The following is a 26,543-nucleotide window of genomic DNA, read 5'->3' as shown; positions in this document are numbered from 1 at the left end:
TCAGTAACAGACCTGGAGGTTTCTCGGCAGCAAAGCTACCATTTTCTCCTGTTTGGGACCGACTTTTGCTCTCAGGGCTTTTCTGACTCCTAGCGGCTGGGATGCAATAAAGCCTGACCTGAAGCAGAAGGGGTTTATTAAAGTTAGGCCCACCATTCACCTCCTGCTTAGGGACTCACTGCTAGGCTTCTGCCCTGTTCTCTGTGGCCAGATCGCACGGTGTGTGCCCCAGATCTGGCAGAAGACCCGTGCCTGGGTCTGCACACTGAGTCCTGCTCTGGGAGACCAATTAGCGTAGGGCCTCTTCCTAGCTCTCATCTGTCACGTGGGGCTTTCACATTCTTCTGCCCCCAAACTCCCACCTGCTGCAGCATCTCTCCACTCCACCCAGATGCCTGCTGGGCTCCCTGATCCTCTGCTGCAGATTTTTCTGCACATTTCCTTTTGGAGACCACATGGGTCTAATCCATCCCACTGAAGTCAGCAGGCTGGGCCTGGCCATGAGTTGAGCCACAATGGCGGGCCTTCTGTATGGTAAGGCCAGTGGTGGGGAGACGGACACCTGCCTTCTCTAAGTATGTGTAGCTCCACGTCTTCCCGTCGGCGAAGATCCTGGATGTGATGCGACCCGCCTGGTCGTATTCCATCCTCTCTGACATGATGCCTCTCTGGACACCGGCGATATGGCCCCCGGGGGAGTATGTCACGTTGACGCCGTTCAGCCTGCTGCTGGGTGACCAGAGGCTGGGCCGCCCTGCCTGGTCATACAGGATTCGGAGGGTGAACTTGCGGTGGTCATCATAGATCTTCTCGGTGCGGGTCACACGGTCAAAGTCCAGGGACAGGAGGTTCCGGTTGTGAACCTGGAGAAGGGGCAGGAGGAAAGAGAGAGTTAATCTGGACACGGGAAACTCTGGTGTAAGAAGGTCCTGAGTAGAGGCGGCAGCACAGGTCATGGGTGTGAACAGACAGGGTTTGGGTCCTAGTTCTGTCACCTGTCAGCTCTGTGATGCTTCTTCATCTGTAAAATGGGAATAATAATGCCAATTACATACAGCTATTGCGAGAGTAAAGACAATGCAGGTGCTGAGCCAATAGCGGCTAGTCCTGAAGACAATCCACATCATTTCCCAATGGGAGTCTTCTCATGAGGACAAAAAGGCAGATCCTTCTTGACTCTCTCCTAAAAAGGGAGAGGCCAGGTGGGTCCAGCAAATTCATGCGTGACCCCATTTCTCATGTGCCAAGCAATGAATGTGCTAGTGTTTGGCACTGAGGAGACCAAAGCTCAGGGACATGACGAGACATGCTCCAGATCTCCCGGCTTGTAAGTGACCGCATCTGGATGTGACTCTCACTCTGGCAACATGCTGACAAATGCTCAGGGGTCCTCTGAGTGTGTCTGTCCTTTTAGGGGCCTTGGACTTCCCATCCCCTCTGAGGTTGCTCCTGCCCTCTGCCACCGTAGTCAGGGCCTCCTGGTCACCTTGGTCAGCTCCCAAGGTGTCTACTTCTTCCTCGAGGCCCCTGGAGGCAATGGGTGTTTGAGTCTAGGACAGCTTCTAGGGCGGTGGGCTGCCTGGGGACAGACACAGTCCTACTTTTGGGACATTTTGCTCCTGCCTCTAGGATGAGGATCCCCTTTGTAGGATCTCTACCTGGGTTGCTAGGTCAGCACGCAATTCAATTTCCTTTCAGAGTCAGGAATATAGGGCTCCCACAAGGGTAGCAGTAAGTCAGGGTTTTTCACAGTTTAATAAAGAAATACACTTCAGAGGTCCCCTTCCATATCGGGATCCACCCTATAGGCACTGGTTGCCCCTGAAATACTTCCAGGCACTCCGAAGCTAAAATGCTGGTCCCCTCTAGTTGGTGCCTGGCCCGACAGGGCATTTGGGCACATTTTGTGACTCTCCATTAGTCACTGGTTAAGTCTGACAAGTAGTAAGGAAAACACAAGAGGAAAGCAGACAATGTAGGTCACATGACACAAAAGCACACACGTGCGCCATGGTAATGGGAGGCCCTGTAGGGCTCTGGGTGGTGAAAAGGGCTCAGGTCTAGAAATTAAGGCCAGGATTCCAGCCTCAATGCTGTGACCCATCGCTTTGTTGTGTGACCTTGGGCAGGCACTGTACCCTGAGTCTCAGTTTCTTCCTCTGTGAAACAACCGAGCTATTGTGAGGACTGAGGAAGCCTTAGTCAATTGCCTAGTGGAGTTCTGGGTGCATAGAAGGTCCTGAATTAATGATTGCAATTATTTCCATTAAGGCAGCAAATATCACGGTCATTCTCAGAGAAAGTAGAGACATGTGTGTTTCCCCTTTTCTCCAAACAAATTCGCAAACCTTGAAAATAAGGATTTATAATGATACTGAGACAAGTTTTGCTGTGAATGGCCTGGTTATAATAAGGTTGCCTTCCCAGGGGTAATCAGACACAACTGCAGAGCAAAAACAGTGTGGCAGACAATTCCCATGAAAAATCGGAGGCGCTGGAGACTGAAGCTTGTGTTCTTTGCCGGGAGGGCAAAGGAAAGTGCAGGGTCCGCACCACCAGCAATGACGGGGGCCTTTCAAAGCCTCTTTTGCAAAGTCCCTTGCGACTCCCCCGGAGGAGGTGCCACCCAGCCAGCTGCCCCCCTCCTCCCCTGGAGGACCCCTAGTGAAGGGGAGCTAAACCTCTGTGGCAAAATTAATAAAATTGAATTAAGCAGCTCACTGGGGAACTGCCTAATGCTTCCTGTGCTCGGCAGTGGCGGCAATGAGATTATTTTACATCTTTCTTTATTAAAAAAGTTCCCAGTTGTATAAAAAATGAGCTCCATTATGGGGAGGCGCACCCGGCTAACATTCTAATTCCACATGCCGCCACTGTGGGTGGCCATTTATTTTGGGAGGACACGGAGATGGGGCCACCCGACTGGCACACCATTAATCTCAGGCTGGGAGAGGGACCAGTTAAAGCCTGGGAAACTTCTGGTCCAGTTCACACCGCAGAGGGGAAATCCTAATAGCACTAAAAGCCGCCGTTTACTGAGCACCTGGGGTCTACCAGCACCGGGCTCAGTACTTGGAATCTAGTGTCTTGTTTCCACGGAGTAGGGGGAGACTCGGAGGAGCTGCTTGGGGCTACGCACCAGGCCCAGGCAGGAAATCAGACCCAGGTCAAACTTTCCGTTCAGCACATTGCCTCAGATGTGCCGGAGGGGATCCTGGAGAATTCAGACAGGGGGCTCCATGGGGCTGCAGAGGGTGGCAGGCCTCCGAGAGCACACACAGCGAGGCCTTCCTCAGGGAACTCGTGGAAGGCTCTTTCCCACGTTCGATTTTTGCTGGAGTTCTTGGCCGTGGAGGAAACAGAGGAAGCCCGGCTTTCTGGGTTCTCGTTGTGTGATACTGGCTACGTCGAGACAGCCCCGCTGAGCTGCAGGAGGATGTTGTGTGGGTTTTAGGAGGCGGGAACATCTAGCTCACTTCTGTGGTTCCCTTCAGCCCCACAAGTGTCTGCAGAGCACCAGGCGTCTGCAAGGAGCTGTGCTGAAAGCCAGGGCTAGTTTCTTCGCTGTCACGCTCCCCCTCACCTTCCATTCTGAAGCTGGAGGGAAAAGAAGCTGGGCAATGGGGCCTGGCCCGGGCCAGAGGTAACACTCTACAGAAACGTGGGGTGTGAGGCAGAGAAAGGGCTGGTTCACGGCGTCCACATACTGAGAAGCACTCTGAACCGCCAGACCCCACAGGCCAACCCCTTGGCGGGGGGCGGGGAGGAGTCGCAGGATGTGGCTTAGGTTCCAGATAGCTCCATATGAGATAGTAATGACCAAAACAGTGGTGAGAACGGCAGGAACAACAGGGGTAGGTATGACTGACCACTACTGTGTGCTAGGCTCCATATGAGGCACATCGTATACTATTTCTCATCTCGTAGCAACTTGTGAAATGGATTTTAACCTTCCATTTCTTTGGAGAATGAAACAGGCTTTGGAGGAATGAAAGGACGTTATGGATTTGCTCAGATTCCATCAGGTATAACAGAAGCTGGAAACCCAACCCAGGCCGAACACCGAAGTCCGTAGTTAATCTTTCCACAAGTACCAACTGAAAAGATATTCAAGACTTATTACAGGGTGGAGGGGGTACCTACTTGACTTTCCCCCTTTTGCAAAGGGCCCAGGAAACTTTCTCCCCTAGGGCCAGTGTCAAGAACGGAACCCGGTTCTGCAGATTGGTCCTCGTTCTTTCATTCTCAAGCCCAGCACCGCCCCCCCAGCCCCTGCCCCTCCCCAGCCACCTCCAGAGGCTGAGGCCCCACGTGACCGCTGGACCTGCCCGGGGCTTGCTCACCCGCAGCCGGCGCCCGAACACCGTGACCTGGCCCCGGGCCTGCTCCTTGCGCTGCCGCCACTCCACCAGGTTCAGGCCGTTGTCGATGGGCAGTGTGACGTTCCTCTTGCCCACGGTGGGGTTGACGGTGCCGGCCAGCAGGTGGGGCTCGGTCTGCAGCGCCACCTCCATGCCGTTGGCCAGCAGCAGCCGCAGGGAGCCGTCCGCCCCGATGTAGTAGCTGTTCCGGACCTGGTCTGAGGGAGAGGAGAGGACCGGCTCTGCTCAGAAGGGCCGAGATGGGGCTGGGTGCGGAGGCGGGGGGGGGGGGGGGGGTGTGCACATCAGGGGCAGCCATGTTTTTAAATGGGTTTATTTTTCTGACTATGCAAACAGAACACTATCATTGAAGAAAACGAGGAAAATGGAGGGAGATCATCCATGATCTCAATACCCAAAGAAAGCCATTGTCAATATTTTGTATATTCCTAGACTTTAGGATATTTCTGAATATACTGATACCTCGAAGTAATTGCTTATGGTTTTTCAGTGATCGTGGTATTATACTGTTGAATATTTTTCATAAATGTTTCTCTTAAAGACTGCCTAGTATTCCATTATATGGAAACACCATAATTTACCTAACCAACTTTCAAGGAGATATTGTTCCCAGTTTTTCAAAATTACAAAGTTAACACTGCAAATAAACATACTGTAAACATTATGCTAAGTGGAAGAAGTCAGACACAAAAGACCACATGATGTATCAATGAGTCCATTCTATGAAATGTCCAGAATAGCCCAATTCATAGAGACAGAAAGTAGATTAGTGAGGGAAAGGTAGAATGGGGAGGGACCACTAATGCTTTCTTTTTGGGAGTGATAAAACATTTCCAGAATTAGACAGCATTAATAGTTGTACAACTTTGTAAATATGCTAAAACCCCCTGAAATGTATACTTTAAAAGGGTGAATTGTATGTTTTTCATTTTTCTAAAAGGGTGAGTTTTATAGTATGTGAATTACGCCTCATAAAAAATATACTTTTTGGATAAATCATTGTCTTCATTTTGGGTTAAGTTACTAGAACAAAGGACTGAACATTTTTAAGGTTCTTAATATACACCAGGGTAACAATATTCTTTATAACAAGGTGAGAAATAACTCCAATACCAAAATCACTGGCAAAATGCTAAACATATGTGTGTTTTAAGTCACTGTCATACACACACACACACACACACACACACATAGATATACCAATGATTTTAAAATAAACCTGATTTTGAAATTTTAAACCTGATTAAAACATTTAAATTAGGATCTTTAGCTAAAAAGAAACTTCTGGAGAAGAGTAAATTTCAGCTGGAAAATGCACACAGTTCTTTTCTAGATATGGAAACATCTCTGAGTCTGTGCTGCAGTCTTCTGCCTCTTGTCCGTCCTCAGCTGGTGCTTCTGTCTGCACCCGCCCCTCTTTAATAGACACCAGCCCAAGTCCTCCCTTCAAGGCTCTGCTTAATTGTCATCTCTTCCCAGAAGCTTCCCCAGTTCCTTGGTCAGAACGAATGCCTCCTCTTTCCTTAGCCTCTTTACGGGCCTCACTAGTGGTCCTGCAGCTGGGGGGTGCAGGGCTTACCACTCTGGTAATGAAGGCATTCTCAAACACCTAAGGGCCCGCTGTGCAAACGACAACTGCCCAGAGATGGAGAGCACAGCCTTTGGAGCTGGGCTATCAGGGTTCAAGTCCCAGCTCTGCCATTCTCTCTGGCAAATTCCTTAACCTTGCATGCCTCTGGTTCTTCATCTGGACCTTGGGGATAATAACCGTGCTCTTACGGATTAAGCGGGATAATGAATATGAAGAGCTGACAGTAGTACTGGGCATGTACTGAGTATTACATAAACGTTAGCTATTTCTAGGTTTTTTTTTTTTTTAAGATTTTATTTATTTATTTGACAGAGAGAGACAGCCAGTGAGAGAGGGAACACAAGCAGGGGGAGTGGGAGAGGAAGAAGCAGGCTCCCAGTAGAGGAGCCTGATGTGGGGTTCGATCCCACAATGCTGGGATCACGCCCTGAGCTGAAGGCAGACGCTTAACAACTGCGCTACCCAGGCGCCCCAGCTATTTCTAGTTTTATGTGCCTGGCACTGTACTGTATACCTCTTGTCACTGTCATGTATACCTCTTGTCCTCTCTCCTCTATCTCCATCACCCCGTTGCATAGATCTGTCATAGTGAACTTTCTAGTACTGATCATGGGTCTTCAATAGCTCCCCATGGCCTTTAGATCAGTGGTTAAGAGAATGGGTTCTGGAGCCTCTTTGTCTGGCTCTAAATACCTTACCAGGAGTGTGTCTTTCAACAAGCCACTTAACCTCTCAGTGACTTGCTGTCTTCCTTTGGAAAATGGAGATGTTAATAATACCTCATAGGGTTGTGGCAAGCTGAAACGGGACTATGAATGTAAAACACTAAAAATCTACTTTATACTTAATGAGTGTTCCAAAATGTTAGCTATCACTGTTACTATTGTGTGTGCTCAGTAAACATTTGCTGGATTGAATGAGATATATTACAGGCTATGTTAAGCAAGCAGCAGCAACAACAACAACAACAACAACAACAGGTGTAGTTTTGTAGGAAACCCTCGCTGAGTCTTCCGGGCGAGAACAGCATCAGATCAGCCCCTTCCTCCGCCACTCCCTCCCCCTCCATCCTTCTCCCATTCTTTCTCATACACACACAGAATCCTAAGATCTGCCTTAAACTTGCTATGTATTATTCACTGGCAACCTGTATTTTACTTCCTTTGAATGGCGAAAAAGCCTGTGTCAATTTATCTTTTAAAGCTGCTTCTTGCTGAATGCACATATGTCCATTAACGGTGACTGTGGATGGAATGGTGTCTGGTAGAGGCCCATCTCAAACCATCCCCTTTAATGTGAGCTGTGACTCCCCAAGCCCGCCCCTCATTAGCAGCTGCTTCTTATTTCTTCCCATAGTTCAGACGTAAGATGAAGCTGGAAGAGCTTTTCACGAGGACTACCGAGGCAGCTGCCAAATGGAGCATCTAAGCCTGTATGAAAGAAGGACAGGGAGCTTGGCAGGGGGACCAAAAAGGAAGCACAGGTGCCACACTTCCTGGATTCCGAGAGGCCGTTTTCCTCCTCCCACTTTAATGTTTCTGAAATTGGAATGTGTCTTAAGTCCTTGTATGAATTTTCAACAGCGGGTCTCCCGTCCTCCCCAAGCTGGAAAGTTGCTATTAAATTGACGGTATGTTTTAAAAGTGAGGAAATGTGGCGCTTTTGAATTTAAAAAGTTGCCTAAATATAAGAAAGGCTGCAGTAACTTTCGAGAAAAATGCCACAAGCCAGCTCAGAGGCGTGGAGTGGAGAAGAAAGTTCTTAACCCCTGGGAAGGACAAGATGTCTGAGCCATCAGGGGCCCTGCTGTCTTTGGCCAGGCAGAACGTGGCTGGCTCGGAATTGGTACCTTCCTGTGGCAATAACCCAGTCAGAGCATAAATACCCGGGGTGTGTCCCAACCTGCTGCTACAGGTGTTGGTGGGGAAGGACCTGCAGGGTATCGTTTCTCTTTCTTTGACCGAGAATGGCTATTGTTCTCTGAGCTTCCTTATAGGTACAGGATTACGTTTGGGAAGAAAAGCGATTGTGAAAATATATAGTTATTTTCTTATGGTAAACCGAAGTGCCAGTTATCAAGTAATTAGTTCACTAATCCAACAGGTACTGAGTACTACTACAGGCCTGTGGTGGTCACTCTATGTGCAGTGTGTCAGAAGATCGTCTGAGCAACACGGATGAGGCAGGCATCGTAATTCAGCCCCGTTTCCCAGGCGCAGAGACGGAGGCTCAGCGAAGAGGGATTCCGCCCAATTCGCACAGGTAGGAACTGACACAGTAGGCACAGGGACCCTGGCCTGTCTACTCCAGAGCTTCTGCTCCTGGCCTTGCCTCATACCATTCAACATGGCTTCAACTTGCTTTTGCTTCCTTGAGGAGAAAACTGAGGGCCCCCGTGATATGACGGCAGAGTCAGGACTAGAATTTGGGTCCCTGAGCCTAGCCCAAAGCTCTTTTCGCTACTTGTGTCAAAGCTTTTAGAAGTACCACAAGCCATCAGGAGGGTGGGGGAAAAGCAATTAAGCAAAGCTTTCCCTAGTGACAGCTTTTTTCTTTTTCTTTCTTTTTCATGCTTACTAGAACCAACAAAGCCACAAGCTCCGCTCTGGGTCACCATGTCCCATGAGGACAGTTGAGGCAGACGGTTAGTTCACAGCAAGGTTTTATCACTGTGATTTACCTAAAGCTAAAAGGTCAACGCGTACCAGGGATGGTCTGATGGGTGCAGAGAAGAAGGGTCTCTTCATGAAAGGGTTTCATGATTAGGTGTAATTATTGTCCTTTGTCCTCACCCGCACCAGGGTGAGAGTTAGTCTTTAATCTGGGAACCACTGGAATGGTGGAATAGTGAGGCCACCTGGATTAGCAGCTAGTGGACTCTCTACTCTTCTGATGATAACGGGATGAGACAATGGACTGTTATCCTGCAGCTTCTGGGAAAGAATATACAGGACGCAGGCTGCTGTGTTCTGCTCATTAGGGGGCAATGCAGAGAGAAACCAGTCCTAACGCTTTCCTGTGCTTGGGCGTTTCCGGTAGCAGCTCATTTCTGATATCACCCGCTTCCAAAGGGGTCCCTTCACCCCTCTCCCTCGAGGTCCCCAAGCCCCCCACCTGGCTTACCTTGCAGCAGTGTATAGAAGGCACCTGAAGCAGACAGGTTGGTGGTGATGGTGACATCATCCTTGCTGGAGGTCTCTACCTGGACATGCACTGAGCTGTCTGTATCACTTCGGAAACTGCTCACCTGGCCAGTAGGGAAGGTCACGTTTGTCAGGCGGCCAAAGCTGTCATACCTGAAAACCAAGGGGTGGCTCTGAGTAACAGAAATATAATAGTGCTATTGCTGGAACTTGGCATGTTCTGCCCAGTGCCACAGTTTGGCGTGTTCTGCTTTTCTCTCTGCTTAGATACGTTGCCGTGTCTTCTACATCTCCTTGCACACGGTTTTTTCGGGAAGCGACTCCACCTGCTGATATCTGACCACAGGCAAATGACTTGCTAATTCCATAAAGTGGAGACGATCACCCCTGTCCTGTGGGGAACATGTGGCAGTGGCCTGTGGCTACAAACTAGTAGCCGCCCATGCGGGGTGAGATGATGGGGGCCATCAGGGACCACTGACCTGTGGTCTTAGAGCTGGGGAACTCCCAGAGGTGAGGGGGCCAAACCTGATGCTTCAATACCCTCTCAAAACCCCGACGACCGGGTATACAGTTGTTCCTGAACAACACAAGCGATGGGGCTTCCTACAAAGCTACAGACCCTGGGGTAAGGGGACTCTGAACCCAAACCAGGATCCTGCTACCACATAAGGAGGCTAAACGGATGGGCTCTTGCAACCCCTTCCCATCTCGATTTCACAGCCAGCACCGAGCAGCTACGTATCTGCAGTCGTCACAACTCACGGCTCTGCTCTGGTGCGGGCTTTCGGAAGCATGACAATTTAATCTTAATTCTCTTTTCCATTCCTGAGAATAATAAAAGAAATGCCTACCATTACAGAACACCTACCATGCCACAGCTTTGCGCTTCTCATACCTTCTTTCGCTCACTCCTTGCAACTTGTCTAAAAGGTACAAATTATCTCTTTTGGAGGAGGCTCAGAAAAGTGAAGTCACCTGCTCAAGGTCCCACAACTGAGAAGTGTGGTGGAGTCAAAACTCAAGCTCAGATCAATCTGCTTCCAAGCTGCCACTTGCTTCTCTGCCCTCGCCCAGCATTTCTGTGCTGTCCATTTGCAAGTGTCTGTTGCGTGGGTTCTCCGAGCGGCAGAGTGGTCGGGAGATGGCAGGGAACAGGCTGTTAACACTTCAGTTATAATTTTTAATTGTGGGAGGCTGAAGTGTAAAAAGGTAGGTTTAATAGCCTTTTTGCACTTGTGTGTGAATAGGAAAAAAGGTCTTCATCCAGGGGCACCTTGGTGGCTCCGTCGTTAAGCGTCTGCCTTCGGCTCAGGTCATGATCCCAGTGTTTTGGGATAGAGCCCCGCATCAGGCTCCCTGCTCAGTGGGAAGCCTGCTTCTCCCTCTCCCACTCCCCCTGTTGTGTTCCCTCTCTCGCTGCCTCTCTCCATCAAATAAATAAATAAAATCTTAAAAAAAAAAAAAGGTCTTCATCCAGATGTCAGTATTTCTGACTTCTGCTCACGCTCAAGCTGGTGCACGGCTTGAGTTGTAGGTCTCCTCCATGGATTCCGGGTCTCCCTACTGGACATTTGCCCCTGCTTTGCCCTTACTAAAGCTGACCTCTGGGCCCCGAGGGACTTAAAGATGGTGAAATGGAAGGCCTTAGCGCTGTCCTGGCTCTTCCCATGATCCTTGAGCTGTGCCTGGCTTCCCGCTGGGATGCCTGGGTGCTGTGGTTTCTAAGACTACAGTGAGACTTGGGAGGTGAGACTAGGCTGAAATTTGCTGAGCCATTTTCTGCCCAAGGTCAGATGTTGGTGCTGCATCGATTTTGCCCTCTGCCAACTCTTTCTGTCCCTGTGCCTGAGACTGACCACGGCACTCTTTACGTTGGATGCCAACGGTCCTTGGCACAGTCTGCCACAGACGGGGTGCTGGTTAAAGGTCTTTTGAATGACTCATCCAAGTCCTTGACCCAAGACCAACTCTGGGATCAGTTGAATCTCTCTGTTTCTATCGTCTGAGGAAGGGGGACAAGCAGCACAGGGATCTCTAACACACAACTCGGGCTTGGCCTTGGCGGGGCAAGGGTGTGGGCTGTATCAATCCTTCTGGCTCTCCTATAGGCACCTTAAAGGGCTTTGGAAACCTGCTTCTTGTCATGATTTCTCATCTTTCTTCCATAGCACTGAGTCAGGTTCTTGTAAGAAAGCATCAGTCTGGCAACGGGGAGGGTGATGATGTGGCTTATAAACTGGACTGGAGGGTCACAGGTGCAGGGTGCCCCTCAGAGCTGGGTGAAGAGGTGATTCTGAGAGACTGCTGCTAGGAAGGAGGGTGAGTCTTGGGATAAAGATCTGGAAGGTTTGTCCTAAAGCCTCTCTGTCCTGGAGATGCTCTCAGAGCTCTGCTCCCTTTAATTCTAGGGGAGGTGGTGTTCTTTTCAACTCTTTATGGCGGCTGGAAATTTGAATAGGAAGGAATTTCACAAAAGTGTTTAGAGTGGTTATCTCTGGAAGGTAGAATTACAGGTGATATTTTATATTCCCAAGATTTTTAAATAATGAACATGGATTATTTTCATAATCAGAAAAGTGACCACCCAAATAATGCCATGTACAGAGAGCTCATGAGCATGGCCATCTTGGGGAAGAGGCCCTTTTAAATTACTGGCATCATGGAGTGCCTGAGTGGCTCAGTTGGTTAAGTGTCCAACTCTTGATTTCAGCTTAGGTCGTGATCTCAGGCACGTGAGATGGAGCCCTGTATTGGGTTCTGTGCCAGGTGTAGAGCCTGCTTATGATTCTCTCTCTCCCTTTTCCTCTGCCCCCTGCCCTCCGCCACATGCGCGCACACTCTCTCTCTTTCTCTATCACTTATTTTTTTAAATTTTAATTTAATTTTTTTTGATGTAGTGTTCCATGATTCATTGTTTGCGTATAACACCCAGTGCTCCATGCAATACATGCCCTCCTTAATAACCTTCACCGGGCTAGCCCATCCCCCCACCCCCCTCCCCTCTAAAACCCTCAGTTAAAAAATAAATTATTGACATTTATGGAAGAGTCTCACTTATAGGACATCTGCCAACAACAATCTCCAGGCCTTTTCAGTATATATTACTAGGGTACCCCAAATTTCTGAGCCCTAAATCAAGACCCCCAAACTGGCTCTGCCCTGGTCATCTTAGCTATATCTGTGGTCTGCGAGTAGGCTGAGTCCTGTCAGATCCTGAGTCATCTTAAATCAGTGGGAAGATCCATTCCAGTTCAATAGTTTCATGGGATGGGTATGCTGTTCTAGTCTGGTTCTCTGAACACCTGTTATCCACGTACATACTCTTTACTGAGACGACTTACTTAGACTATGTAATTTCCTGATCTAACCAGATACAAAAGATTTTATTATGCCATGCAAGATACTTAAAAAGGAGTTTTAGAGTCTTACCAATAAGTATTGATAGGGAGATCACAGGTTAGGGGGCAGATGTCACTTCAGTACTACTTTAATATGACCTTGCTCAAATGCCGCCTCGTAAAGCCTTCCCTGGTCTCTCTCTCGTCCCTCCTCCGGCTGATACTCTGGCACAGCTGCCTTACAGAATGGGTTCCCTGCATTGTAACAGCCCATGTACAAGCTGGGAGTGTTTGAGTTGGGACAGGACTGTGGAATCAGACAGGCTGGGAATCTGGAGTCTACCACCTGCCAGCAATGGGACCCTGGAGGACTGGCTCTCAGTTCATCTCTTCTTCCCCAGCATTGCAACTGGCAGAGAGAAGACGGGCAGGGAATGCTATTTGAACAAATAAATGAATACATGATTGGCTATGTGAGGCCCCTTTGCTGCTCTGTTGGAAAGGGGAGACCATGATTCATTCAAACACTGTCTCCTGCAGGACTTGACAGAGGCTTGACACACAGTAGGTCCATGATAAACATCTGCTGAACGTGCAAATACAGAAACAACTGCTTTCACTAAATGGTCCTTCACCAATCTCTGTAGGCATCTCCCCGGAGCTTTGGTCTCCAAGACAGAAAGAGCCTTTGCATAAAGGCAGACAATCGTAATTATTATTGAAGGTGGCCTGTAATACATAATTAAATTGAGCTTGAAGAAGATACAATGAAAAGCCTCATGCCTTCAAGATCTGGTTTTCATTTTATACGAGATGGCCGAAAAACAGTAATTTCCACTCCTCACATTTTCCATTAGAGGGACTGAATGTCTTAATTAAATGAACATCAAATAGAACAGCCAATTTATAGAATTTTCTTGTCTCTTATTCATTCATTTCAGTGCCTTCCAGAGCTTGGGAAACGCCACTGGATCTCTCTGCGGCCTGATCCATACCTGTGATTACCCCATCAGAACACTGCTGCTTCTTCCTCTGTGGGGAGGAACTAGGACTGCCCATCCTGGGGGCCCTGAACACCTGTGCCCCCTGCCCACTCTGTGGAGTCCTTCTCTTCCTGCCACAGAGCTGTTGAGAGAAAGAAGGTTGGTGCCACCCAATGAGGTGGGACAGTTCGCGGGCCTCTCTGGATTCCAACTGGCTGCCTCAAGCCCTGACCCCATGATTGGGAGATTTCTGGACAATGGCTCAGTTGCGTCTGTTTTGGCTTTACCTAAAGTACTGGCAAATTTCTTTCTTTCAAACCAAGAGGAAGGAACGGGTTGGTACAGGAAAGTCCTTGGAGCCAGACGTTCTAGGCTTTGACTAGGCTCTACCTTTGCCAGCACTGCAACCCTAGAGGACGGGCACTCAGTTGTGTTTTCCCACGAACCATCAACCCCATCACATCACAAATGATACGATTTCAGGCAGGTCATATACCATAACCTCTGGGAGCCTCTGTTTTCTTCTCTATAAAATGTGATTATAACACTTATCTGAGAAAGATACTGGGAAGTTCAAACAAGGTGACCTATTTAAAGTGAAATGTATTTTTTTTTTTAACCAGGGCCTGCAGGACCCCACGAGACTGACTTCCCTAGGATGTCAACTCCCTGATAGAAGGGCCTTTGGTCACTGATCCCAGAACTTAGAAGAGTGCCTGGCGTATAGTAGATGCTCAATAATGTAAATGAATGTTGGCTGAAGGACCTGTTTCTTCCCGCCTCTCTTTCTGATTTCAGTTTGAACCCGACCCCTCCATCCTTCCTGTGTTCCACTACATCTGCTCTTCAAACACGCCAAGCTCAAGCCAGGCTTGGGGTGCTCACACTTGACTGTTCTTTTTGCTGAGAATGCTCTTCCCTCCAATCCTGGTGTGGCTATCTCCTTTCATGACTCCTATTTCAGTTCAAATGTTATCACTTCAGTGAGGCTTTCCCTGAAATAGATGGGTCCTCCCATCTTGGCCACATTACCTTATTTTATTGTCTGCATTGTACTTATTATATTACTTATGTGTTTATTGGTCTGTTATCTGTCTCTTCCTATTATAATATAAGATCCATGAAGATAGAGACCTTGTCTGTGCTCTCATGCCTACAAGAGTACCCAGAATATAAAAGGTACTCAATACATATTTCTTAGATGAATGAGTGAATAAGTAAATAAACAACAGATACTATTATTGTTTTTTCAAGATGTGGATTGAGAAAAACTAAGAATTTCACCCCTTTCCCCTCCCCCCTTCCGTATGAGGAAGGGAAAGTTCACGAACATTGATACCCGTTTAGGTACCGAGGACAATGCTCATCACTGTCTTCTGAGGTGGGCATTATTATTGTCATTTCACAACTGGTGAAGCTGAGGCTCAGGAAGGATTCCTGACTTGCCTAAGATCACACGGCTAGTTGAGGAATACAGATTCAAAGTCAAGTCTGTCTGACCTTAAAGTCTGTGTGCTTTCATCAAGCTTCCCCTAAGAGTGATGCTGTTTCAGGGAAAAACCTTTGTGTTCATCACTATGTTAAAGGAAAAATTGTTTGAAAATCTCACATGGGTTAAGAAAACGGACAGTTTTTGAGATGCTTTGCTTTGATACCACTGCAACTGACTTTGTAGTGATGCCAACCCCCCATCTAGGGGGTATGATCAAGATGGCCAGATGATTGGCTTTTCATTATTTCTTTCCATGGATTTTTCTTCACTCCATTTTCCTGGAGCATCTTTGGAGAATGGGGAAAGAAAACACATAAAACATTCATATAGTTGCTGTGAACTTGGCTCTCAGAAGAGGATCGCTAAAGGGTATCTTCACACACATTGCAAGGTTTTCTTCTTCACACTCAATATTTCACATCTCAAGCCACTTACCATGTTGTAGCTGGTGAGGAAAATGCCAAATTGCTTCTCTGATACTAACTTTTGCTGATTGGGATTTTTTTAGTTGGAAAAAAAAAAGATGTGATTTTTGAGTTTCATCTACGATTGTTTCAAATGCCACCATTGTGAATGAGAGGAATTGGATACCACATCCTCTGTGAATAAACAGGATTCACAGCCCATGCACATGATAGTTCCCTTGGCCTCAGGTCCCTGTAAGAGATGGCATTCCTACATCATGATCTTCTCCAAAACTGGACCAGAGCTGGGTACTTTTTGGATTCTGCAATGGAAACTTATACCTCCTGCCTGTTCCCTACAGAATTAAGTCCCGCCAATGAATTCTAGCCTTTGGGATTTCTAAGATTTGACCCACCCTACCACCGTAGGTCTTATCTCTTGCTGATGTTGTACTTGAAGCAGTGCATCTGGTGGAAAGGATTCAGGGAGGTGTGCGATTGAATCCTGGCTCTGCCACTTGTGTACAATGTCACAGAGCCAAGCAGTGTCTGTGCTGGTCATTCTCTCCCCTCAGGTCCATTCTCTGTTTTTCTCTGTGCCTACAGGAGCTGACCCCACAGACCCTGGCACTGGGCCCCCCCTTCTGGCTTGCTTTTGGTTGGATTCAGTCAATGGTAGGCACTGGCAAGAGACTGGAGGTCAGGAGGAGAAGTTTTCCTTACTCCCTAACTCCTTTGGTGCCATATTTCTAATAGTGGCTGCATGTGTCCATGATTATAGTTTCTATGAGATAGCTTCTTCTTCCTGGTTATGGCTCCCACTGGGTGCTCCTGTTCCTGCCCCACTTTGCCCTTGAGTCTCAGGGTCGGTCCTGGTTGTTCACTGTTTTTAGTGTCTGCGTGCCTCACCATTCTTTGTTGGTTCCCTTATCCCTGCCTCTACCTCTATAACATTTCTTTATGGGGAAGATATTTTTCCTGGGTATAGAATTCTGGGTTGACAGGGTTTTTTTGTTTTTGTTTTGTTTTGTTTTTTCAGCATTTCTGTCTTCTAGCCTGCATGCTTTCTGATGAGAAGGCTACTGTAATTCTTATCTTTGTTGCTCTAAAATGCCTCCCCCTCCATCTGCTTTCAAGATTTTCTCTTTTTCTTTTGTATTTTGAATATACGCCTAAGATATATATATATATGTGTGTGTGTGTGTGTACTCTGCTTGGTGTTTTCTGAACTTTTTGGGTCTGTGATTTGGTGTCTATCATTACTTATGGATAATTCTTGACCATTGTTTCTTCAAATATTTCTTCTGCCTTGTTCTTTTTCTCTTCTCTTAGAATTTGAATTATAGGGGGTGCCTGACTTACAATGGTTTGGGTTATGATTTTTTGACTTTATGATGGTGCAAAAGTGATATGAACTCAGGAGAAACCATACTTTGAACTTTTTTTTTAAAGAATAAACTGATTTTGGCCTTTTATTTTTATTTTTTCATACTTTGAATTTTGATCTTCTCCCAGGCTAGTGATACGTGGTATGACTCTCATGATGCTGGGCAGAAGCAGCGAGCTGTCGTTCCCAGTCAGCCACCAGAATCTTGAGGGTAAACAACCAATACATTGACAACCGTTCTGTACCCATATACCCATTGTCTTTTTCACTTTCAGTATGGTATTTGATAAATTACAGAGATATTGAACACTTTATTATAAAATAGGCTTTGTATTAGATGCTTTTGCCCAGCTGTAGGCTAATGTAAGTGTTTGAAGCACATTTAAGGTAGGCTAGGCTAAAGATGTTTGGTAGGCAAGGTATATAAAATGCATTTTTGACTTAGAATATTTTCAACTTACAATAGGTTTGTCAGGACGTAATCCCATTGTAAGTCAAGGCAGATCTGTGCATTCGTATTAGACCAGATGATATTGCCTCCTAGCTCTTGGATGCCTGGGTTTTGTATTTTTTTCACTATTTTTTTCTCTTTGTATTTCAAGTTTGGGTAGTTTCTATTGACCCATCTTCTTTCTTCATCTGTGTCAGATAAACTCATTAAAGGCATTCTTCATCTCTGTAACTGGTTTTCGTTCCTAGATTTCCATTTGATTTTTTCTTATAGTTACCATTTCTCTGCTGAAATTATCCATCTGATCTTTCATATCGTTCACCTTTTCTGTTAAAGCTTTTAACATAATTACAGTTATTTTAAATCCCCTGAAAGATAGTTTCAACATCTGAGTCATATCTAAGTGTAGTTCTGATGATACCTTTGTCTCTTGGGAGTGTGTTGCTTTTTCTAGGCTTTTTTGTATGCTCAGTTGGACATCTTGTGTAGCAGAGAATGAGGTAACAGGCTTTATGCGTGGAAATGGGTATGAATTTCCTTCTGCTAGGACTTCAGTGAAGGGGTATGAGTTAACTTAGTTAGGATTTGGGCTGGCTTTGAAGTTTGATGTTTCTCTGGCTAACTTTAGTGCATTACAGGCTTTACGTTCCTCTAGCAATACCTTGTGTTTAGGGTGCTAAAACTGGTTTGTCAGAGGACTTTTTTTTTCTCAGTGTCAACTCCATCCTAAGCTTTAGGTCCCCTGTCTGTGCTATGCCTCAGGGAGGATCTCTTCCCAGGCTCTTGTCCCTCTTTTATCTCTTTCACAGTAGTTCTGTTTCTCTTTTTATCTCTTTCCATTGTTGTGTTTGGCTTTTTAGCTAAACGGTGGCGGCAGTGGGTGGTGAGCTAGAGAGTTCCCCATTATTCTGAGCAAGCCCCACTCTTATCCATGTGCCCCCGAGTCTCAAAAGTGTGGCCTCTTCAGTCCTTCTGTCTCTCTTCCTGTTGTAATTCTTGGCCCGTTACATATCCCTTTCCCCTCCTAAGAGAAGTTAAAAATTTTTTCTCTTCCCTCATCAGGGGCAGTGGGTCTCCACCAGTGCCCTTCTCCCCACAGATTAAGACTTTTGTTCCATATGGAATAAGGTGAGTCGTCTGGGCGCAACTGGCAGATATTTGTGCCCCTCCCCCAAGTCCACCATAGTAGACATTTTCTTACGTCTTTCTCTACTCTTCTCTGAGAGTACCTGGTTGGGCTGTGGAGAGAGGTTATGAAGAGGATGTGGGTTCTCCCACCCAGTTTCTGCAGCCTCTAATTTCTTCAGACTCTCTTGTCAGGATACACTTAGCCTTCATAAATTCACCAGTCCCCCTAGCTGAACCCGTCTGGCCAGCTGCATTGACCCCCCCAGTAAGCCAGTGCTCACATCTTATCTCTCTCCTCAGGAGTCTCTCTCCTTGCGTTTGGCTAGGTGGTTGCCCTGTGACCTCTGAGAAGGAGTTTAAGGAAAACTCATGAATCTGCCATTTGTCTAGCTTATTCCTACTGTAAGTTTGGGAATGGTGCACTTTCTAGCTCTTACATCCTCCAGCAAACCCCCAAAGCCAAGTGTCTTCATTTGAACCATTTGAGTTGAGTTCTGTGTCCTGCTGGATATGCTGATAATGCTGGAGCTGGGATTTGATACTCTTCCCACTATAGCGTGTTTCTCCCCCTTTCTTTATTTCCCTTCCCTGTATTTACATTTCACTCATAAAATATTTACTGAGCACCTCCTAGGTGGCAAGCCCTGAGCTTGAGACAGAGTACATCAGTTAGGGTCTCCCAGTATTTAGCGTGAGCAGAACTATGACAGGAGCTGTCACAGGGCACCAAGGGATGCCAGAGCCACTTACCCTGTGAAACTTCGGGCAGCCAGCTGCTCATGCCCACCACCCGGCAAGCGAATTTTGGAACCTGCCTCATGCTCACCAGGCCATTTTCTTAGCCACTGAGCGCCATCTGGCCAGGAGCCCAGTCTGAAATGAACGATGCCGCACACTGAAGATGAGGACGGCATTACAGGGTTCTTTGAGGTTTTCTGCCAGCAGACCTGTGGGCTGAGGGGAAGAAGGGAACCTTCATTCCCCAGAACTGTGAACTCTCTAAGTCAGGTTGCTCTGCAGCGTGTGATGTTTATGTTAGATGTATTATTTAATCTGTTGAAAGGATCAATAAAGCCAACTTAAAACTTGTTTCAATAACAGCCCATGTTACAGGCAAGCCTGGGCTGATTCTTTTTTTTTTTTTTAATATTAGAGTGTTTGGATTGGAATCCACTAAACTGCCTCACGGAGCTAAAAGTAGAAAATTCACTAGAGCAATGGCGCTTTGGCAAAATCTGTCAGAATCTGTGTTAAGAAACACCACAATAATGGGGTGCCTGGGTGGCTCGGTCGGTTAAGCGTCCGACTCTCGATCTCAGCTCAGGTCTTGATCTCAGGGTAATGAGTTCAGGCCCCGTGTTGGGCTCTGTGCCGGGTGTGGAGCCTACTTAAAAAAAAAAGAAAGAAAAGAAAAGAAAAAAGCAACACCACAATAATGATAACACTGCATCCTTACTTCTTGGGAGCCTCACAGTTTGCAAGTATTTTTACCTTCCGTATTTATTTAGTTTGTTGATCCTCACAACAGCTCTGAAATAGGGTAGGGCAAGCTTGAGTTCTGTCTGGTTGAAACCTAGGTCTGGAAACCAGCCAGCCAGCCCCTGAGCCACATGGCTAACATTCAGCGAAAATAGCTATCTTGTACCCTGGCTTTGTTCACAGTCTGAGCTAAACCATTTTTCCTTGACCTGCATGCCTTTTTCCAGCCCAGTTTGGATATTCTCAGGGACCGGACCCCTTTCCTAATCCTTACCTTGATCCCTCAGACTTGACATTGGATTCTGCTCCTGTAGTGTAAGTTCTAATTCCTACCTACTTTAATGATATCTCCTGTTTGCTCCTTTGGCTAGTTTACTTGCTGCTGCTCCCGGGTACTACATTTCATGCCCAAACAGTATTTCTGCAATTACTGGTACGTCCACTCATCTTGCTTGAAATGATGAGGATGATGATGATGACGACGACGACAGCAGCTATCAGTTGAGAACTGCTGATGAGTAAGACATCGCGTTTCCATAGTTTATCTCATTGACATTTGGAGCCTCAGACTGACCCTGTGAAGTAGATACTATAGAGAGAAGCCACAGAGAACTCAGGTGCACCTACTCAGTGTCAGTGAAAGAACCCGGATCTGTGTTCTGGCTCTGCGATGCATCACTGTGGAATTTTAGACCGCTTCCTAACCTCTCTGTGCCTCGGTCTGCTCCTCTGTAAAAACTGCGGATGAGAATTTCTCTGGTCTGAGGTTGCTGTGAAAATGAAATTGGAAAGATCCTGGCATACAGTAGGATGTCAAGATAAGTACGTTTCTCTTTTAATTTGGGGGCTTTTGTTTTCCATTCTCAGGGGATTCTTTGGAATTCCAAATGCCATTTTCTAACAAGTGATTATATACTACTTCTCTTCTTCATAAAGCAACTATGTCTACACATTTCATCGAGGAAGACAGGGGGCAGGGACTGGGATCCTTCCTGGTGGAGGCATAGGAAATGGTTTTAGATTTCAGGGTTGGTCGAGAGCAACAGTTGCAGTGATATGTAAGCATTCGGTTTGGGATTTGAAGGAGTGACCTTGGGAACTGAGTGTGCCGACTTGCTCTGACAAAGAAACCCCTGTATCAGCCAAATAACGTATAAGAGATTTCCATTGGGCAATGGAGGAAAATTGAATTATTTAGTGTATTTCCATTTCAATGAGTTAATCGAGATAATTGCTGTTTCCTGGATCTTTGTCTTTCTTTGTAATTAACGAGGCCCTTGTTTGGCGACAGGAATTTAGCCAGTGAACTTTGTACAAATTGCCGTGATAGTTTTTGGGTGCAAATTGTCTTTAAAAATCTATTAAAGATCTTTTGCTTTTGGATTCCAGGACTATGAGAAACGGACGCTTGATCAAGCTTGAGAAAAATTTACAGTTCAAGGATTTAAGTTCATTTGGGATTAACAAACCCAGCAGGAGGCAGCCGGGCAGAGCTGACAGTGCAGGAGCCCTGGCATCATACAGACTTAGGTTCTGATCCCGGTTCTGCCGCGTTCTCACTAGGTAATGGTGAGCCTCGCTGAGCCTCAGTTTCTATTCCTGTAAAACGGATTCTATCACTCATCTTCCAGAGCTGTTATGAGGATTAAGTGCAGCAGTGTGATTGCTAGCCCATCTCTGGTGCTCAACAAGGCTACTTCCTCCCTACCTCCTGCATACCTGTTTAACGGTCACATATTTAGCAGTCTCAGTTGTTTGGAACATGGCTAAGCCCTTGAAAAAAAAAATCTAAGTGGTGAAAAGAGAAGGTACAAAGTCCATTCATTACATTAGCTCCTATAGAAAGTGCGCAGACACACGTCTCTGATTCTGGCTAGGACGGAATAAGCTGAACTTCTGGTTTTCTGACCACACCGTTCGAGAAGCCCTACCTCGGAGGAGGGGAAGGGAAGTGAGCTCCTTGTGGTGGGTGCCACGACTGCAACACAAAGTGACACAGTAGTGCCACACTGGGGGAGGAAGCAGTAAAATGATACCCTGCCACACGGGAGCTTATCAAAACAGGTTGTAACCCTTTTTGGGCAGGAGGGAAGGGTTCTGTAGCCTCATGCCCTCCCTTCCGTTGTAATAAGCAATTGCAGTTGTTCCTTATTAATGATCTTGACTCATAAAGAGAAAGGTTTCATTACGGCTCTATAATGGGTATGAGAAGGGAGGCATGGAAAGCATTTCTTAAGTTCCACCCCAAATGGTTAAAATGAAAAAAAAAAAAAAGTTCCAAAGCCTGAAGATGTAAAGTTCGATTACGTGGGCAATTCATCTACATGGAACTTGCCATTGTTTTCTGGAAGTGGTCATCCGAAGACGCTAGCACTCTGTGAAGTACGGTTCATCTCCATTACCTCCCTGGGGGATGTTGGGCAGATTTCCATTGTACAGATGTGGCAACAGAGGCCTAGAGAGACGCAAACCAAGTCTCCTAATGTTCATGCCTTTCCCACTACATCAGGTTCCTTCCTAGCAGCAATCGTCTGTGATATGAACTTGCAGAACACGTTGTAGGTAATGGTCTGCGTCCCAAATTCTGAGCCAAAATGAAATCTATCCAAAAATTAACAGTCTCCCAACTCACCTCTAATCGTACATCTCATGAAACAAAACCATCAAATGCCCTTGTGGTGATACTTACTCATAAAATGTTGTCCATCCATTTTCATTGCTTTTGGTTGCCAGAAGGCCAGAGTTGCCATGGTATGTCATCATGGCCAACTCGTGTCCTTGTGTGGTCACGCTCTTGAGTGCGCTGTTGGTGCCCATGGTCACCCAGTACACTTGGCCATCTGGGACCACCAGCCAGAGAGGCATCCCGGTAGAGTCCCGGCGGACGTTCACCATGTTGCCATTGTTGTCAGTGATGAGTGTGACATCGCCATCGCCAGTGTAGGTGAAGTTGTACAGATAATCTCCCGTGGGCAGACTTTGGGTGTACAGATGCTTTCCACTGGTATCAAACAGGTAGAGCTCCTGGTCAATTGGTGAGGACAGCTCATACATGTTCTGGGTGTTGAGGAAGGGCTTGTTCTTCCTGATAAACCGAATTCGGATATTCCCCAGGTCGGCCACGTAGAGCTCCCCATCGGCACACACAGCCAAGGAAGATGGAGTATTCAGCTTTGCATCCTTGGCATAGCCGTCATCTCCAGAGAAACAGTCACAGTTGGCATCGTTTTTACAGTCACAGCCACTGGGGGCCCCGGCAACCAGTGAGATCTCTCCACTGGTGGTGACCTGCCTGATGCGGTTGGTCTTCTTCTCGTCGGTCTCAGCAATGTACAGGACCCCATTGTGTGAGACAGCCAAGGCGGTGGCTGACTCCAGGGTTGCGTGGATGGCCACCTTGCTCAGCAGGAAGTGGTCAATGCCGGGGACCTGGCAGTGCATGGGTCTCCCGGCGACGATGCGCACCTGGTGGTTTTCAGAGATCTGCAGGACCACGTTGTTGTCAAGGACGTAGAGGGAGTTGTCCATCGGGTTGATGGCTAAGTCTGTGGGCCACTCCAGGCGAACCTGCCAACAGAGACAACCGGTACTCAGACGCCTGGCAGGGTGCCCACCACTAACCCTCCCCCAGCCTGTATAGCTCCAAAGAACGTCTCAAGTGCCTTCACAACTGTCCTGCCTGATCTCACGACAGCTTATCATCAACTACGGATGTCAGCCTCTTGATCAGAGTGAAACATGCAAGAGCTGTCACTGAGACACCTGATGATCTCCATTAGACTCATGAACACAAAGAAGGGAATATAAAGGAAAAAAAAAGGTGAAGAAACAAAAAAAAGTAAACAGGAGATAGACTTGGGAGCCAGGCAGGCCTAGGTTCAGGTCCTAGCCCCACCATTATGACCTTTGGCAAGTTACTTTGCCTCTCTGAGCCTCGGTATTCACATCTGTAAAATAGGACTGACAATAGTGCAAAGTGCCTGACCCACGATAAGCGCTCAAAAAATGACCGCTAATGTGATGGAGGTGGGAGGGAGTCTGGAGGCTGAGGCAGGAATTGTTCAGATGTCTACATGAACTGATGATATAATATCTGTATGAAAGACGGCATCTCAACCCATTGGGTTCATGGATTAACCCATGACTAGGTGCTGGGGATGTAAAGACAAAATAGCCACGGCCCCTGACAGTTCCAGACCAGTGATTCTCAAATCTGGCCACACATTCCAAGGACCTGTGGTGACTTTAGAAAGCACTGGTGCCCAAATCCCACCTCTGCTCGATGAAATCAGCCCCGAGTGTGGGGCTCAGGCAGTGGCAGGCTTACAAAAGCTTTCTGGTGATTCGAACGTGGGACTGGGAATCACAAGGAATCCTTTCTCTGTCAGGTGTGATTGCTGGACCAGCGGCACATCGCACGGGAGCCGGTCAGAAATGCAGGACAGCAGGTCTCACCAGGCTTCCTAAACCCGAACCTGCATTGAAACAAGAGCCCTGGCTGGCTCCCGTGCACACGGAGGCGCACTCTGAGATAATGGTTTCTTGCCCCTCAGAGAACAGGTCCTCCTGGACGAGATTCAGGAAGCTGGCCCTGGGAATGAGGGGTTCCGAGGTCCCGGGGTCCACACCTGAGCCTCCTCTGTGCCAGGCCGGGAAGCTGACAGGGACGATGGAGGGCTTTCAGGCGGGAACACAGGGGACGCTGCTGACAGGGTCTGAGGCGAGGAAGGCTTTGTTGGTGGATGTGGAGGCCGGATTGTTGGATTCCACACACCGGGAGGTGCTGGCACTGAGGGAAGCCGCTTGCCAGCTGTGTCCCCAAGGGGTCATCCAGCCACACTGTACGTGGGCTGGAAGTGTTGCCTCCATCCGACTTGTGTACCCCGCCCCTAGGGACTCATCGCCTTAGGTTCCTGAGCCCCCTGCAAACCCTCGACGTTCCATCCAATTTCGGACTTACTTAAACACGCGTATTCCTTTAGATAAGAAATTTCTCCCCCAGGAATTCACTCTGGTACACCCCTGTCCACAAGGGTGTACATCACAGCCGTTTTTTATAGTGGTGAAAAACTGCAACCAACCCAAATGCCCAGTGACAGGGAACTGGCTAAATAATGATAGTATTTAGCTCGCCCCCAAGGCAGAATACTCCGCGTAGCCATTAAAAGTGATGTTATGGCTGGATATTGAATGACATGGGAAAATGGTTGCTTCGTATTAGTTGAAAAGAACAGGTTACAGAATTGTAAGCATAGTGTGAACCCAACTGGGGGAAACACGGCAACCACAAATTAGATAAATTACAGATCGAGGGGAGATTAAAAGCGTGGGGGTTATACATCAAAATGTTAACCATACTCGGGTTTGGGGTAATTTTAACTTTCTTCTTTGTAATTTTTAACTTTTTACATTTTCTACAACGTCCATGTGGTCGTTTACTAATATAAAAAGAAACCCGAGCAATTACATACCTATGAGATGTGGCCACCTCCATCTGACCCTTCAGCTCAGGGCCATCCTCAGGCCCTGCCTGCTGGTCTTTCTGTCTCTTCCCCCCCAGCCTGGGCCCCTTGGCCTCCACAGAGCTGGGGAGCCAGAGCCTCTGGCCAGAGGCGCTCCTGCACACTTCCCAGGGCTCTCTGGAGCTCAGCGTCACAGCAGCCCTTGGCTGCTTCAAGAACAGTTTACTCTAAAGTGACAGGGGAATTTTCAATTTCCTAAAACCCATTTCTTGTCAACACTGGCTGCTAAATATTTTATGCCTTTTGGTCCTGTGGCACCTTGGGGACCTGCTTGCCCAGACCTTTCTGCCAGTCATGATGATGAAAAGATGGCTCCCTGGTGGGTGGGAGGCGAGGCGGAAGGGGGACAGGGAGAGGAGAAGGAGGAAGGACAAGCGCTTTCCTGCTCTCTCCCTCCTTCCACTGTGTGCACAAAGGCACCTGGGAAAGAAGGAACAGAGCTCTTGGAGTCCATCCTGGCTCTGTCACGGAGCCTGTGGGGTGGCTCTGGAGCAGACCAAGCATACAGGCTTCTCTGATTTCACCTCCTAGGAGCGACAGCCACGCCAAGGCTTAATCAACACAATGGAGGCACGATTCTTTAGAATTCCTGTGGTCCCTCCGGCTCCGGCTCCCGTGTTCTGCAGTACTGAGAGGGGATGGAGCTCCCTCTCCCCTGTCCTTCTGAATATTCTGTACCTTTATCAAAGTGCTCTGGGATGACTGCCTTGTTGCAGAGTTATTTGTTCTCAAGAAATGGATTGCCAAGTGGATGAATGAATAAATGACTGGTGAATGGCATGGGGAGTGCGAGGGATTTGAGGCCAGGACAGCTCACTTCTCGTCTTAGTCCCACAATTACTACAGGTGTGCGTTACTTAAAGACTTTGAACTTCTTCCCTCATCTGTAAATGGAGGTAATAAATATTACATAGAGTAATTGTGAGGATCAAACAAGACAATGTACAAGGAGTTTCTTTGCAAATTATAAAGGGAATGAATATTTACAGCTTATTCCTGGCTGCCAGGCACTGTGCTAGGATTTATGTACATGATTTCATTACAAAATTCATTTCCACATCCCTGATGGAACCTAGCATAGGGCTCTGTATGTATAACTGCATTTTCACCCACCAAGCCTCAGTTTCCTTATCTGTAAAACGGGGTAGATAATATCACCCCTTGGGATTACTGTGACAGCTAAATAAGAAAAGTGAAGTCATACTCATCTCTGTCTTCCCATTTCTAACAGTGCCTGGCA

General features: G+C 47.3%; 1 protein-coding gene across 1 annotated transcript in view; it reads right to left on the bottom strand.

Annotated features, from left to right (window-relative positions):
* Positions 1 to 26,543, bottom strand: part of TENM4 (teneurin transmembrane protein 4) — a 593,869-nt gene that overhangs the window by 15,832 nt on the left and 551,494 nt on the right. Inside the window, 4 exon segments of the mRNA XM_048217331.2 lie at positions 567 to 863; positions 4,344 to 4,579; positions 9,097 to 9,269; positions 22,471 to 23,348. Coding sequence (XP_048073288.2) covers positions 567 to 863; positions 4,344 to 4,579; positions 9,097 to 9,269; positions 22,471 to 23,348 — 1,584 coding nt within the window.

The sequence above is a fragment of the Ursus arctos genome, unplaced genomic scaffold (genome assembly GCF_023065955.2).
Source record: "Ursus arctos isolate Adak ecotype North America unplaced genomic scaffold, UrsArc2.0 scaffold_22, whole genome shotgun sequence".
Taxonomy (NCBI): domain Eukaryota; kingdom Metazoa; phylum Chordata; class Mammalia; order Carnivora; family Ursidae; genus Ursus; species Ursus arctos.
Note: the sequence above shows the minus strand (reverse complement) of the source record. Positions and strands in the feature narration are given on the sequence as shown.